We start from the raw sequence: 14,057 nt of genomic DNA, 5'->3' as shown, positions 1-14,057 counted from the left end.
TGCCACAGGTGCTTATGTCCTTTCGATTAGTCATTATTCCAAACAAGAAACCACTAAGTAATAGGTATTAATCTCTCCCACGGTAATTTGGGCTCTAGTTGAAAGGTTTTGTCTTTTTTCCCAACTCCTACTGGGAGATTCACAAATTTTAGCGTGTGAAAGAAAGATCCTTCACTTATGGCCCGCAACTCCTATATTCACTATCAATCCATTTCAGCTTTAATTGCATCCTTTAGTGGAGAAGATTTTTAAGAAGGTGTTGGCTGAATGTTCTAAGTTTTGCTGAAATTTACGCAGGAAGAAAATTAATGTATAAGAAACATAGAAGTTAAAGTCAGGAAGACACTGTTAGTAAGAGAAACAACAAATTAATAACATTCCATTTTGAAGAGACAAATATAACCTGTTGGCTTGTTTTAACCCTTCATAAACCAGCCACAGCTCTCCATCCTCATTCAACTCATGGCAGTCCATAGCAGGTGATCTTCCATGCAAAAGGAACAACAATGCAAAACACAAAGGGATACAGGACGGTCATGAGATGATGATGGACAAGAGCAGCACATGGTATTCCAATACTTAATTAAGTCAATGAGACTTTTTTTATTAATTACAAATGACTTTAAGACATTATCACAAAAATTATTTTTGGTTAATTTTTTTAAAAATGGGTAACATATAACATCACATGTCAATGGGTAGAAAGTAAAACAAAATACAATCAAGGAGTGAGAAGCACTTTTTCTGCAAAATCTGAAATGAATGAAAAGGTGAGAAAGAGGTTCTGTTTTTAACATTTTATTCAGCTAGCAAAGTGATCTTATATGTCACATATTATATTAGAGACCAAGCATGACAATCACACACACATAGAACAAAAACTTCAGCTACTGTCTTCATGGGGCAATCTTCACAATCCATTTCAAAATGAATGAAGCTTTAAGTCTTCTAAGTAGAAACTGGTTTTCACTTAATAAAATCTGCTTTCCTATTTTTAAAACTGTCTTAAGAAATTCTTATAAGGGTAACTTATAAATAAGTATATGTCCAAAGTTCTCAGCTTTTATGACATAATTTTTAAAAAGATTTTTTGTGTCAAAAATTAACGTTAAGATCTGGAGAAACTGCTTTTCTTTTAGAGATGTGACACATTTTAATAAAAGTATGTATAAATAATAAATAATAATGACAAAGTCAAGTACAGGTTTTTTTCTACCTGGAGTATAAAAATAATATTTTGGGGTATTTGCCATCAGACACTGTCCTACATCCTTCCATGTGTATGATTTCATTTAGTTCTCCTAGTAACCCATCATGTATCATTTGCGACACTGCAAAGGGAGACAATGAGTCTTAGAAATAAGATACCTGTGGAGGTTACACAGCTGGCAAGTAGCAGAGCCCAGGGCTATCTGACTCCAGAGTCCAGGTTTTTACTCTTCCTACTAGACTTCTCTTTATATGATGTGTACATAAAGCACAGGCCAGAGAATGCTCTTCTGTTTACCATCTCCCCTTGGAGAGTTTATCCACTTTCATGGTCGCAATTATATTATTATATGTTGATGACTTCAAAATTTGTATCTCAGTCTATATACCTCTCCTATTCCAGATCTATATTTTCAACTGCCTATGGATTTCTCTCCTTAGATGTCTTCCTAGCTCCTTAAATTCATTACTTATAAATCTGCTGGTCATCTCCACCCTGAACTTCCCCACACTACAGACCCAGGATCATGAAATGGCATCACCACATCCAACCAAGTATCCAAGCAGACACTTGACAGCCACCCTCCATAATTCCCTATCCCTCACCCGCACATCCAAGCCACAAGATTTACTGACTTCATCTTATGTATCTTATGTATCTTTCAAAGTGTCCCCTTTCAATCTCAACTGCCACCAATCACATCAAAGTCACTGTAATCAGTCATTTAATTACAGTAATAGCTTCCTAACTAGTCTTTATGCCTTCAATCTCTTTCTACTATAATCTGTTCTCTAACATAAAAGCCAGGGCTAGCTTTCTAAAATTCCAATATCATATCATTCTCCTACTTAAAACATTTCAACAACTTTGACTGTCATTGGAATGATGTCCATATTGTCTTGGCTGTCTCCCCAACAGCCTACAAACTCTGTGAAAGCAAGAACTACATTTATCTTCCTTACTCTTCCCAGTGTGTGACACAAGGCCTAACATGAAAGTGGCACGCAATACATATCTGGTGATTGAATAGCAGAGTGGATGGGTGGACAGTGTAATATAGCTCTTTCTATACTAACACATTCTTACATAGAAGTTATGCTTATACTTTATTCATAAATTAAAATTTAAGTTTAATCCAATACTTCTTAAGCATTCTTCATTCTTACCCATAAAACAAGAATAGTACCTTAAATTTTGTATGGCAATATTCTTTAGTCTGTAAAGTATTTCTGTATACTAGCCCTGATATGACACAGCAGAAGACTTAGACTGCACACTTGTAACACAAATCCCCAGAATCATCTTTCTCCGTGATCATCGCATGTTCTCTTAAGCACGTAGCCTGTAAGTTCAGAGTTCAAAAGCAAAGAGGCTCTGTTGGGAAGTGGGGGTGGTAGGAAGGCTGAAGGAATTGCAGAGATGAGACTTCACTCTGTGATAATCTCAGCTACAGGGGAAGTCTTTAGTAAAGTTTCATCATTTAGGGCTGTGCAAATCCTGTACCTTCAGTCAGACTACCCAAAGCTCTTGGGTGCTAAGTGCTATCTATAACTTCACTTGTGTTTGTGGTAAATAAGATAAAATCAGAGTTAGGATTTTCTCAAAACACCTTAGGAAATGTGACAAATACTTGGTCTTAAATATCAGGGTCCCATCCAAGTACTCTTGTAGAATGATATGGCCAACACTGATATGATTCCAGATACTTCCTCACTTCTCTCCACTCTGAATTTCAATTACTGAAAGCTAAAGTTGCCCCTATAAGCCTTTACAAATAACCAACCATCCTGAACAAAATATGAAAGTGAATACCCAAGACAGTCCAACAGTGAGCAATTGGTTTTCCTCTCCAGGCTAAGACCCTAAATATTACAGAAATATCATCCCTTGATGTAAAGAACATTCATTCCCCTTGACCCCTCTCATCAATAATGCTACCTCAATATTATAACTGAGATTTTAATGAGGAATTTATTAGAAACCTTGAATTCCCTCTGAAGGTCAGATGGTGTCTAGTAAAGGTCAGATGATGTCTATATAAACACTTTGACTTACTGTCCAAAAGACTGGCTTAAAGACAAAGATACACATGACTATGATTAAACCAAAATGAATAAAAAGAAAATGGGCTTACCTGTTTGTTTCTTTCAAACCAATGTATGCTTGTGCTATTTCACCTTTATCTTTCATTTTTTGCACATCTTCCAAAAGTATTGTGGAATCTGTCATTGTATTCTGAAGGGGGAAATGACACATTTCCACATTAACAGTCAACTCGAAAGCTTTAGACCACACACAACATTGCTCTTTCCTCCAGAAGAGAGGATTTATGTGTTCCCCCAGAGCTCCTGGTCCCACCAGAGTGCCAGGCCTGGCCCCGTGCAACTACAGAGGAGGGTCTGGCACAGGCAGCTAAGAGCAAGAGACACCTTCAGTCCCTCTCTTGAAAATCCCTATTGCTCTACTACAAAGGTGGTGAGATTCTAGAGCACCAGTGTCCTGTAAATAAAATCACTGATGGGCTGTGTGTATTTTACATGATGTGTAAATATATATATATGTGTGTGTGTGTGTGTGTGTGTATATATATATATACATATATATGTATACAAATATATATATATATATTTCATTAAATAGCTCTTTAGTGTCCTTGCCTGATAATTGTTCTAATGCTATATAATTACACAAATATATATATTTCAAAGTATGTATATATATATTAAGTATAAGTATACTTAATATATAAAGATATAGATATATTTCCAAGTATACATAAAGTATTACAACAATAACTAGGTAAAAACACCAAGCAACACTGAATGAACAAAGACCAAAACTATTCTTTCTATTACTTGCCATCTAGTTATAATAAAATAAATGCCCCAGTAAAACACCGTAAAGTTTGACATAAACCTCATCTTTCCATTTTAAAAGCTCAGTACAAAAAAGTGGATGATATGCTTTAGTAAAATTAGAAGTTTTTTCTCACATATTTAAATATATATAAATGGGAATGATTTAGCTCCCTGTAAATATCTACCATCTGCTGTTATTCAACTAACTCTTTTTCCATCTGTTACATTATAGTATGGTACATAAGTTTTTGAAATACATATCTAGTAGGTCAGCATTACTAATGATTTTGTATAAAAAGCACTTTTCTGCCAACATTTTTAATTCCTTTTTTATTTTTCCTTTTTAGTCTAATCTGTCTGACAACCAATGTAATTTCCACATCTTGCTTCTACTTGGCTACTCTCTCTCTCTCCTAAATCAGGGCAAGAATAGACTAAGAACTATTGTTCTTTGGCTTCTAGAGAATAATACACTTTAGAACACAGGGGACCATCCTATTTGTCTAAATAGTATATGTCCGATCTGTTAGTCAATGTTTGCTCTAAAGCAAGGTCTCACAATGAAGTGGACTTAATAGAATACATTTCGAATACCATGATCTTAGAGACCAGTTCTAAGTTCAAGACCAGATCTTGCTAAGAAACATACTTCAAAAAATCCTACTTTTCTCCTAATGCTGTCTTTTTTGTAAGTTTATAAATGCATCCTCAGAGAAGACCAAACATAATCTGATAAGAGCTTTAACAAGAGCTTATGTTTTACTGAATTTTAAAAATCTTTCCCATAAATACCACATAGAGCATTTCTTTAGCTATTATTTCTAAATATTTTAGTACATATTTCATAGAAAACTTTTTTTCTCTTTCCCTGAAAGAAAATTTTTCTATTCTACAAAGGGCTGTACTCAGATTTTTGACATTTAAGTAGCAACTCTGAAAGACCCAATCCCTATATTAAATGATGTCACATGTATTCTCTGATATCTGAACACCTATATGATGTAGTTTTGAACTTTCAGTAAATTAGGTAACTTGATCCTATTAACTAATGTAAAGGAAAGATAAACTTCTTGATAGGCTGCTTTCCTGGTAGTAAGCAGCCAGTCCTTCCCTCAGCTGGTCCATCTTAGCTAAGAAGTGGTGGTTGGGGCATGGGATCAGACTTGGACCACAAGTGTTAGGAAATCCCTGACTCACTACTCAAAGTTTGTCTCCCCTCAAGCCAGTGACCAGAAGTTCAGAAATGGTTGCACCATGTAGGAAAATCCTACCCTTCCCAGGAAGGCTGTACTCCATTCCTGAGGCTCTTTCTCACCCTTGGCCAACAAACCCAGAGCTTCGAGACAAGAGTGCAGGACACACTGAGCTTTTAGGTGTGCTCCAAGTTACGGGACTCCCATCCCAAGCCCCCATGCTTGTGGATGGCCTACCATAACTACTATAGTGAGTCAGAGAGCCAACTCTGAATTAGAAGCCACGGAGACCTCTCTGTTGTCCAGACTGGAGCCTACTACATCATGTTTCCACTGACTTCTCACACACGTAAGGGTCAAATAGAAAATTAATTTGTAAATATCAAAACAGACTTGGTGGCCAGAAGCATCAATTGCATATATTGGGGAAATAAAACTTAGGGTTAAATAAGGTATTTATTAATTTTTTTTTTAATTTTGTAATTACCTTGTCATCCTGAAAATCACAAGCCAGCAAGCACAAAGAACAAATGGAGAAAACAATAAGCCCTTAGTTCCATAAATAAACCCCATCAATGAGCACCATCATAACAGAGCAAAGCTAACTGTAAAATAAACCCATGAGTTGTCTCTCCTAAAACCAACTCTGTAAATAAATTAGTATTCATGGAACTGGCATGACGTGGACATTAGCATATACATATGTGATAGTTCTCACTTCTCAGGAAAAACTGCTTGAAATCCTATTTGAGTTGTTTTGGTTTTTCTAATTGTAGGGCATTTGTGAGTATGTGAGAAAATGACCCTCCTGTTAATGTGTAGGGGTGAAATTCTTATCCTAGGTCTGTGAGAGTTATGGTAATGCTCTAATAGGAGGTCATTTGTCCAAGTGAAGCCTCCCAGAATACTTGGGGGTGAAGCAGATAAACTAGACATGGCTGGTGAGTCACTCACTACTGCCCTGCAAAGGAGTTGTGAAATGAGTCTCTGCAACTGGAAACTGAGTGCGACAGCCAGGGGTTTGAAAAGTCTTTATCTGTGTCACAGGCATTTTTCTAAACAAAGAAGAAGCTGCTGCCATGTGTAGGCTGGGAATTGGAGAGCAGGGGCCTGAGCGTTGGAGACAGGGCCATCCCATTAGGGGCTAGAGAGTAGTTTTGAGCTGGGTAAGTGAGGATGTGTGATACCAGAACTATGTGCTCTGTTAGCTAGGTTGTTTTCATGTCCCTTGGTTCATTTTTCTTTTCCTTTCCCTTAACTTTAGCTAAAGTTTCTTGTTAGAATACCACTTTGTCACCAAAGAACTAGAGAGAGGAGTTGTGATTTTGGACTCTGCTCCAGCTAATGTGCAGAGACAGGCTTGTATCTCAAGGCCCAACCACAGTGGTAGTCATGGGAACCAAACTGACACAGAGAAGGTGAGACGTATAGGGCCAGGTCAAAGGAAAGATTCCCCTGCCAGGATCGTCTCATTTCAGACTGAATGGTTTGTGATTTGTTGTAAAATAAGAAAGCCCATTTCTTTATATAACTCTATTTATGGCTGGGATGTTTTTTCCCTCCCAAATTATTTAGTCACAAATATCTTGTTTTCAGAATTTGATATTTTCTGGATCAGTGTTGATCTCTCAGGTACAATCTGCCTTTCTTAAACCCAACTGTTATGTGCCAGAGTCAGTATTTTAACCACCATGCAGAACTACCATTACTCTGAGATCTCCCGATTAATTTATCATATGGTATGTCATGCAGCTGGATTACTTGATTGTCTAATTCTTGGTAACATTTTGTTTGCTGCATGAACATGGGCAGAGACACAGGCTAGGTTTTAAGATGATTACCCAGAGTCCCTCTGATGGCAAATGACAAAAAGGCCCATCTTTCACCAACACATGACAGCACTGGGTCTCAAATTACCTGAGGCTTCACAGCAATGACTTTGAAGGGCCATGTATACCCTCTGGCATGGGTCCTTTCTGTGGAATCACTACACGCAGCCCCTCTCACCCGCCACCCATCCCCCCCCCGCCCAGCCCCCGGTTTGGGACAGCTCACCCTATTAGACAGAATTCCCTGAAGTGAGCAGAAATCATCTCCATGGAACTTCTACTCAATGATCTCATTTCTAAGCCTTTTATATGTTATCTTTCCAGTTAAAAGGGCTATTTTCAACAAGTAATTTTAAAGTCATATTTAATACCTTCCCACAGCAAGACAATTTATGGATTTATGTACTTAAAAAAAAGAGTAAAATCTTATTTCTTATTTATTCATTTAAGTAATCTGTACACCTAGCATGGGGCTTAAACTCACGAACCTGAAACCAAGAGTCACATGCTCTTCTGACTGAGCCAGCCAGGCACTCCAAATTTTACTTCTGATCAACATTTATCATGGCCAGATTACTACTTCAAGATTAATTTTAAAAGCCCTTTGCTTATGAGAAATGAAACTTGGAAGATCATTTGGGATTTCATTTATTTTTTGCTCACTTTAATTGGCATTTTCAACAGTTTTAAAGCAACATTTAGATTTTTAAAAAAAATGACAATATCCTTTAGACTAAATGCTAATTAGACTAAAAATGCTCCTAAGTGTTTGCTTCATTATAAACTGGAGGAAAAGGATAGAAAGAAAGAGGCTTGTTCCCAGACATCCACTTTGGTCACTTGCTCATGCTTACCTTGGGTTGGATAGCCTCCTTCTGGCTCACCAGCTGAGATCTCAAGATGAGGACTTCCTCCTTGCGGACATCGAGCTCCTCACTCACAGAGGTCAGCTGCTCCATGAGGACACGGTAGGCTGGTGCACCTGGAGCGGTCACCTCTGGGGCACTTTTCTCACTAAGTGCCTTGCGTAACTCATTTAGCTCATTTTTCAGTTTTTTGTTTTCTGATTCAAGCTCTTGGCGCTGTATGAAGAGACAAAGAATAGTTCATTGCTGTTATCTTCAACTTTACACTGGAATTCTCTCTTCGCCCAAGATGGTAGAATTGTGCTGGAAAAGACTGTAAGAGTTACCCTAGTGAATGGCTTCCCAGGCTCTACTGGGAACTCTGTTCTTCAAATTAAGAAAGCTGACATCAAAAGGGATTTAGCAAGGTGAATGGTAGTTTGCTTCATCAAACCAAATTCCAGAGTCACATTTATTCCAGGCCTGCCTAGGGAGTGTTCACAGGCCTGGAGGGATTGCTGAGCCCCAAGGGGTGAGTTTAGTCCAGTCCTCTTAGAGCCCAGGTTTTGTTCGCAGGTAAATATAAAGGCAGGTATGAGGGTGCAGCTGGTCAGGTTATTTCCAATGAATTGGGGCCTGGTGGGGTTAGCTAAGGACTGGGGACACGGGACACGGGCTGGTGGGAGCCCAGGGCTGCAGTTGGAGTGTGCCTGCAGGAAGTGGGTAGGCTCTGTTCCAGAGACAGGGCTGGGCTCCTGCCGCTGGGCTTTGACCTGGGAGTGCCACAGAGCCTTCAGAGGCCTGGGCTGGTCCTGTTCCCAGCAGTGCTCCTGCTCACAGAAGGTTCAGATGAATAGAACCCTGAAATCCTAAGTAGCATCCTCTTATTTCCTTTGTAAAGCAGAATGGAAAGAGCGTTGAAATCTTAGACTTTCAACTTCTAATAAAAGAAATTACCATATCATTTAAACTAACAAAATTCCATTCAGTGTTTTGATGACAACAAATAGTATATTTTTCAAACTTCACTGACATGTGTGTGACAGGCTTGTGAAGTTGCTGGCAGAAGTCCTGGGAGGTTGGGAGGAAGGGATGGGTCACCTCTTCCTTCCGCCATCCAGATGGCCACACTCATCCTTTACCCCCTCCATACTTTCACATACTACCAGCCATCCCCATGCTACCAGTTAGCATTGCCCTCTGCACACGCCACTCAAACAATGGCAATGGCAGCCCAGAGTAGCGTTCTGACACTGAAATACAAATGTCTCAGGATACTGGCTGGGAAAGAGTAAAGCAGACAGGTATTTGAAAGCACCATGCTGCCTTGTTTAGCACATCACATAAGGCCTTACGACAGTGGAAATGAGACAGTTCTGGGTGTCAAAGACAAAATATTTTATTGTTTCTTCCAGAGCAACTACCTTGGGTTTGTAGCACCATACCAAACCTGTCAACATGTTACAGTAAAACAATTTATAGTCTTTTTTTTCTACTATAGAATATATAATGCTTTCTTTCATGATGTAATCTATTCTTAAGTGAAAATGAATGAGCCTTCCTATCCCCAGTCTCCCATCACCTGGTAATCAGATTCATATTGCTCCTTTCTACAAGAGAAAATATGAATGTCTTTACTTGGACACTAAGGTCTGATGCTGTGCTTCCCAAACCTTAAAGTGCATCAGAATCACCTAAAGAACAGATTGTGTGGCCTCACCCTTGGGGTTTCTGATTCACACCCCTGGGGTGTGAGATCCACAAATATGCACCTCCAACAAGTCACCAGGTGATGTTGATGCTGCTGGCCCAGGGAGCACATTTTGAGAAATACCAAGCTAATCCCTGGGAACTTTATGATCTGGGCCCCATTTTTAACATACCACAGAGAATGTCTTTATTTGTCCATTTTTGTGTGATCTGGAAATGACAATCCTACGTTCCATGGGCCTGTGCCATCCCATCCCATATGATCCTTGTCTTATATGACCCATATTGTGAGTTAGTCCTTTAGACAAAGTGTACAAAAGGCAAAAGAGTCAGGATAATAGAGATGACTCTTTGCTGCCACCCTTTTTTCTCTTCAAAAACATAAGTACTGTCACAAGTAGTGCTATTACTGAAGGAACAGTAGATTTATTCATTTTATAATTTAGAAAGGGCAAAAGGGTTCTTCAGGGTATTTTATTTTATTTTATTTTTTTAACGTTTGCTTATTTATTATTTATTTTTTATATATGAAATTTATTGTCAAATTGGTTTCCATACAATACCCAGTGCTCATCCCAAAAGATGCTCTCTTCAATGCCCATCACCTACTCTTCAGGGTATTTTAAAATACTACATTTTTTTGGTAAGAATTAATTTTCAAACAAATGATGCTACGAACCTAGGGTATTTAGAAAGTTTCCTACTGTCTGGTATTTAAGATCAGGTTCTACCCACCTGATAGCAAATCTCTTAAATGTTCTAAGCATCCTTTCAAAAGGAAATACCTTATCTGAGAAGTTGTGACAATGACTAAGATAAAGTGTAGGAAAAACTTTTCAAACTGTAAAGCAAATACGAGGTATTATCAGTAAAGTGTTTATTAAAGGTCAGTGGAAGAATTCTAACTGCCTTCAAGGGGAGGGCTGCTAAAGAAACTGTGGGCTGGGCAGGGATTCTCTACACCTAGATGTGCAGCCTCAAAAGGAAGCAGTAGCCACCAGTTCTGGGCTGTAGGAAGTTGCAAATCCACAGAGGACAGGTCCTACTAATGTAAATTATGTTCCACATCACAGTATTAGGAAATAACGTATCAGGACCAGATTGAAGTAATATTACTGAAAAAACAATAATGCAAAAACCCTCATGACAGTTTAGGGAGACCCTAGGAATTCTCAAATACACATAAAGGCTTTAAAATAATGTGTTTCCTTATGCTATTTTGTGGCTTTTCTAATTCTTAGCTTTGGTTATAATCATAAACCTTGCTATAGTTTTCTAGCTATTCTAGAATATAGTTCACAAGAGGAGAAAACAGTAAAAAATAAACATAGGCAGAAAATGTCTGAGAAAAAGAAATTTAAGACTAATAACCTGATTAATAACCTAGAAAAAATCTTAAAGCTGGGGATGTTTTGATAGCTGATACCCTGATAGCCCAAACTTCACAGGGCTGACAAGGTTCTGATTCTGGAAAGCAAAGGAAGGAGCTGAGTGAAGCACAACCTACCCTGATTTTAATTTAATTTAATTTAACTAATTTTAATTAATTAAAGTAAACTCTATGCCCACCGTGGGGCTCAAACTTATGACCCTAACTAAGATCAAGAGTCGCAGGCTTCACCGACGAAGTCAGCCAGGCTCTCCAAGTACATCTATCCTTTATCAAGAAATACGCTCTTGTTTGTTTTAAGTCTCAACTCTTGGGTTACCCAAGATGCTTTGTATTTTAAGAACTCCTGTTCCTTCTTAATCAGAGCCTTTTCTTGTGTTTAACTGCTCTGGGACACACAGTGCCTGCTAGATAGACATTGCCTTTAACCATTAAGAAGACAATTCTTTACCTTCATTTTCCTCCTCGCAACAGTTTCTAAAAAATAAAACAGAATATGTTTCTACTGTAATACCTAGCAAACTAATACCTAGTTATCTTCCTCTACAAATACATAGTTTCAGTGGGGTTTGGTGGTTAGAGTACGGAATTTGGAGCCAAAGATAACTATGTTCAAATCCTGTTCCTGTTGGTTTCTAGTGGGGTGATCTCAGGGAAGTTATTTATATCTCTTAGGCTCAATTTTCTCATCTGTAAAATGGGAACTAAAATACTCACTTGCAGTATTATTCTAAGAATTAGAGCTAATATGTACTTTACATAATATATACTTTGCATACTAAAGTACATATTAGCTCTAAGATTACTGTAAGAATTAGAGCTAATACATAAAGTACAGGCATTTAAAAATGATGACAATAATGATAGCAACCAACATTCGCTGGGTACTTACTATGTGCTGGGCATTATCCTAAGCAGTTTACTGGATTACTTCACATAATCTTCAGACAGTCTTATAATATAAACATTACCATTATCTCCATTTTATAGATGAGAAAAGTGAGGCACAGAAAAGATACATCACTTATACACAGCCATATAGTGGCAGATCTGGCATTTGAACCCACGCAGTCTGACGCTAGAATCCATAGCCTCAAATGGCAGCTACTGCTCTTGATCTGTTTGGACTCAATTCTAGCTTATGTGAAATAGAATCTACAAAAAGGAACAACACAAGGCTAGAAGTAAGGCCTGAATAAGGTTGAAGCTAGGACTTCTGGTGCCCTTAAGGACATTCTGTAAGAAAAACAGAAGCTCTGAGCAGATTACTTGCCAAAACAAGATATTCAAAGCCTTGAGCAGTAACTTCCCATTACCTTGAGTGACTCATATTCCAGTTCTGCGCCTCTAATTTGTGGTCTTTCTTCTTCCTAGGGAAAATGTAAAGTTAAAAACTTTATAAATAAGTAGTTGTATTTTAATTGTCACATTTTTACCCAGAATATTTCCTTGCTCCACAGAAAATAGTGAGGACAGTTGAGCCCTCACTAAATGAACCAAATTCTGCTTAGATAAAGTACTTCTGGGCAGGGTTTCCATTAAAGAAGAGATTGCAGACTTGCCCATAAAGTCCCAGACTCAGAGCTCAATTTGCCCTTAGCCCTGGGCTGGAGGAGCACTGCACACCTTTGCCTTGCTGCGGAGCACCTGCTCCTCCTTGCGGTCCAGCTCATCCTGCATCACCTGCTTCTCCTGCTCCAGCTCTGTGACCCGCTTCTGGAGCTTGAGGAACAATGACATGTCCAGAGGTACCTTCTTCTCACTTGGCTCCTAAACCCCAGAAATCATAAGATGGTCAAGATGATCCAGAAGATGTACAAGCCAATGGGAAAATAATGAACAGTCCAATAAAAAAAAAAGAGCAAACTTACAGAAGAAAAATAAATGGCCAAAAAGTATATAAATAACACATCCAACCTAGCTAATGAATAGAGAAATGCAAACTAAGCAACAATTAGCACTACTTTCCCCTGTCAGATTGGCAAAGACTGGAAAGATTGAGAATGCCATGTGTTAGTAACAGCGTCTTATATAATACTGATGGAAGTATAAGTAGGCCTTGTAAAAGGGCAAGGTAACTGCACTTATTAAAATTTAAATGTGTATACCCTTTAACCTAGCAATATGTGTTTAAGAATTAATCCTGCAGAGATTCTTATACAGGTACACAAAAATATATAGAAAAAAATGTTCATTGCAGCATGTTTTGCAATTGTAAAAAATGGGCAAAAAACCCCTGAATGTCAATACAAGAGTTGCTTAAATCATAGTATAACCACACTATAAAATATTTTATAGCTGTTAAAAAAAAAAAAGAAATAGATATACATGAGTGGATAAATATGTCCTAGATAAAAGCATTAAGTGAAATATACAAGTTGTAGGGGTATTTATATTATTATCTTATTTTCATTACAAAAACAAACAAACAAATAAATGCATGTGACTCTTAAATATATCTAGCACATGGCATACAAAATTCGAAAAGGTCATCAATGGTTATCTCGGAGAATGGGAGGTGCTACGGGAGAGTTTCATTTTCTACTTTACACATTTCTTTTCTTTTTTTAATATTTATTCATTTTTGAGACAGAGAGAGAGAGTGAGCAGGGGAGGAGTAGAGAGAGAAGGAGACACAAAATCCAAAGCAGGCTCTAGGCCCTGAGCTGTCAGCAGAGAGCCCAACACGGGGCTCGAACTCACAAACCATGAGATCATGACCTGAGCTGAAGTCGGGGGCTTAACTGACTGAGCCACCCAGGCATCCTGACTACTTTACACATTTCTATATTAGAATTGTTTATAATGAGCACGACATGTTTTTCTATTTAGGAAAAATGATTTGTGAAAAGGTGATACCATAAATATATTGAGATCAGACAGAGAAAAGCGAAAAACTAAAACATGTCTAGCTCTTAGTAAAGTGAAATATAACCGAGTAGCATTTGAAAAGTACATCAATTGGTTCTAAAACAGACTCATAGTGAGAACTACTATGTGTAAATAAAGATACACTAACTAA

At 38.0% G+C, this 14,057-nt stretch overlaps 1 protein-coding gene across 4 annotated transcripts in view; it reads right to left on the bottom strand.

Moving 5' to 3' along the window:
* The window catches only part of MYO5A (myosin VA), a 192,484-nt gene that overhangs the window by 29,037 nt on the left and 149,390 nt on the right, over positions 1-14,057 (bottom strand). For 2 of the 4 annotated variants that reach the window (XM_027067263.2, XM_027067266.2), the window contains exons 26-30: positions 12,662-12,805; positions 12,352-12,405; positions 7,945-8,172; positions 3,345-3,445; positions 404-484 (exon numbers count right to left, since the gene is read on the bottom strand). In XM_027067263.2, coding sequence (XP_026923064.1) covers positions 404-484; positions 3,345-3,445; positions 7,945-8,172; positions 12,352-12,405; positions 12,662-12,805 — 608 coding nt within the window. The remainder of the gene's footprint in view (positions 1-403; positions 485-3,344; positions 3,446-7,944; positions 8,173-12,351; positions 12,406-12,661; positions 12,806-14,057) is intronic. The other 2 variants (XM_053224004.1, XM_053224005.1) reach the window with 1 other exon arrangement.

This window comes from Acinonyx jubatus, chromosome B3, assembly GCF_027475565.1.
Source record: "Acinonyx jubatus isolate Ajub_Pintada_27869175 chromosome B3, VMU_Ajub_asm_v1.0, whole genome shotgun sequence".
Lineage (NCBI taxonomy): Eukaryota > Metazoa > Chordata > Mammalia > Carnivora > Felidae > Acinonyx > Acinonyx jubatus.
Note: the sequence above shows the minus strand (reverse complement) of the source record. Positions and strands in the feature narration are given on the sequence as shown.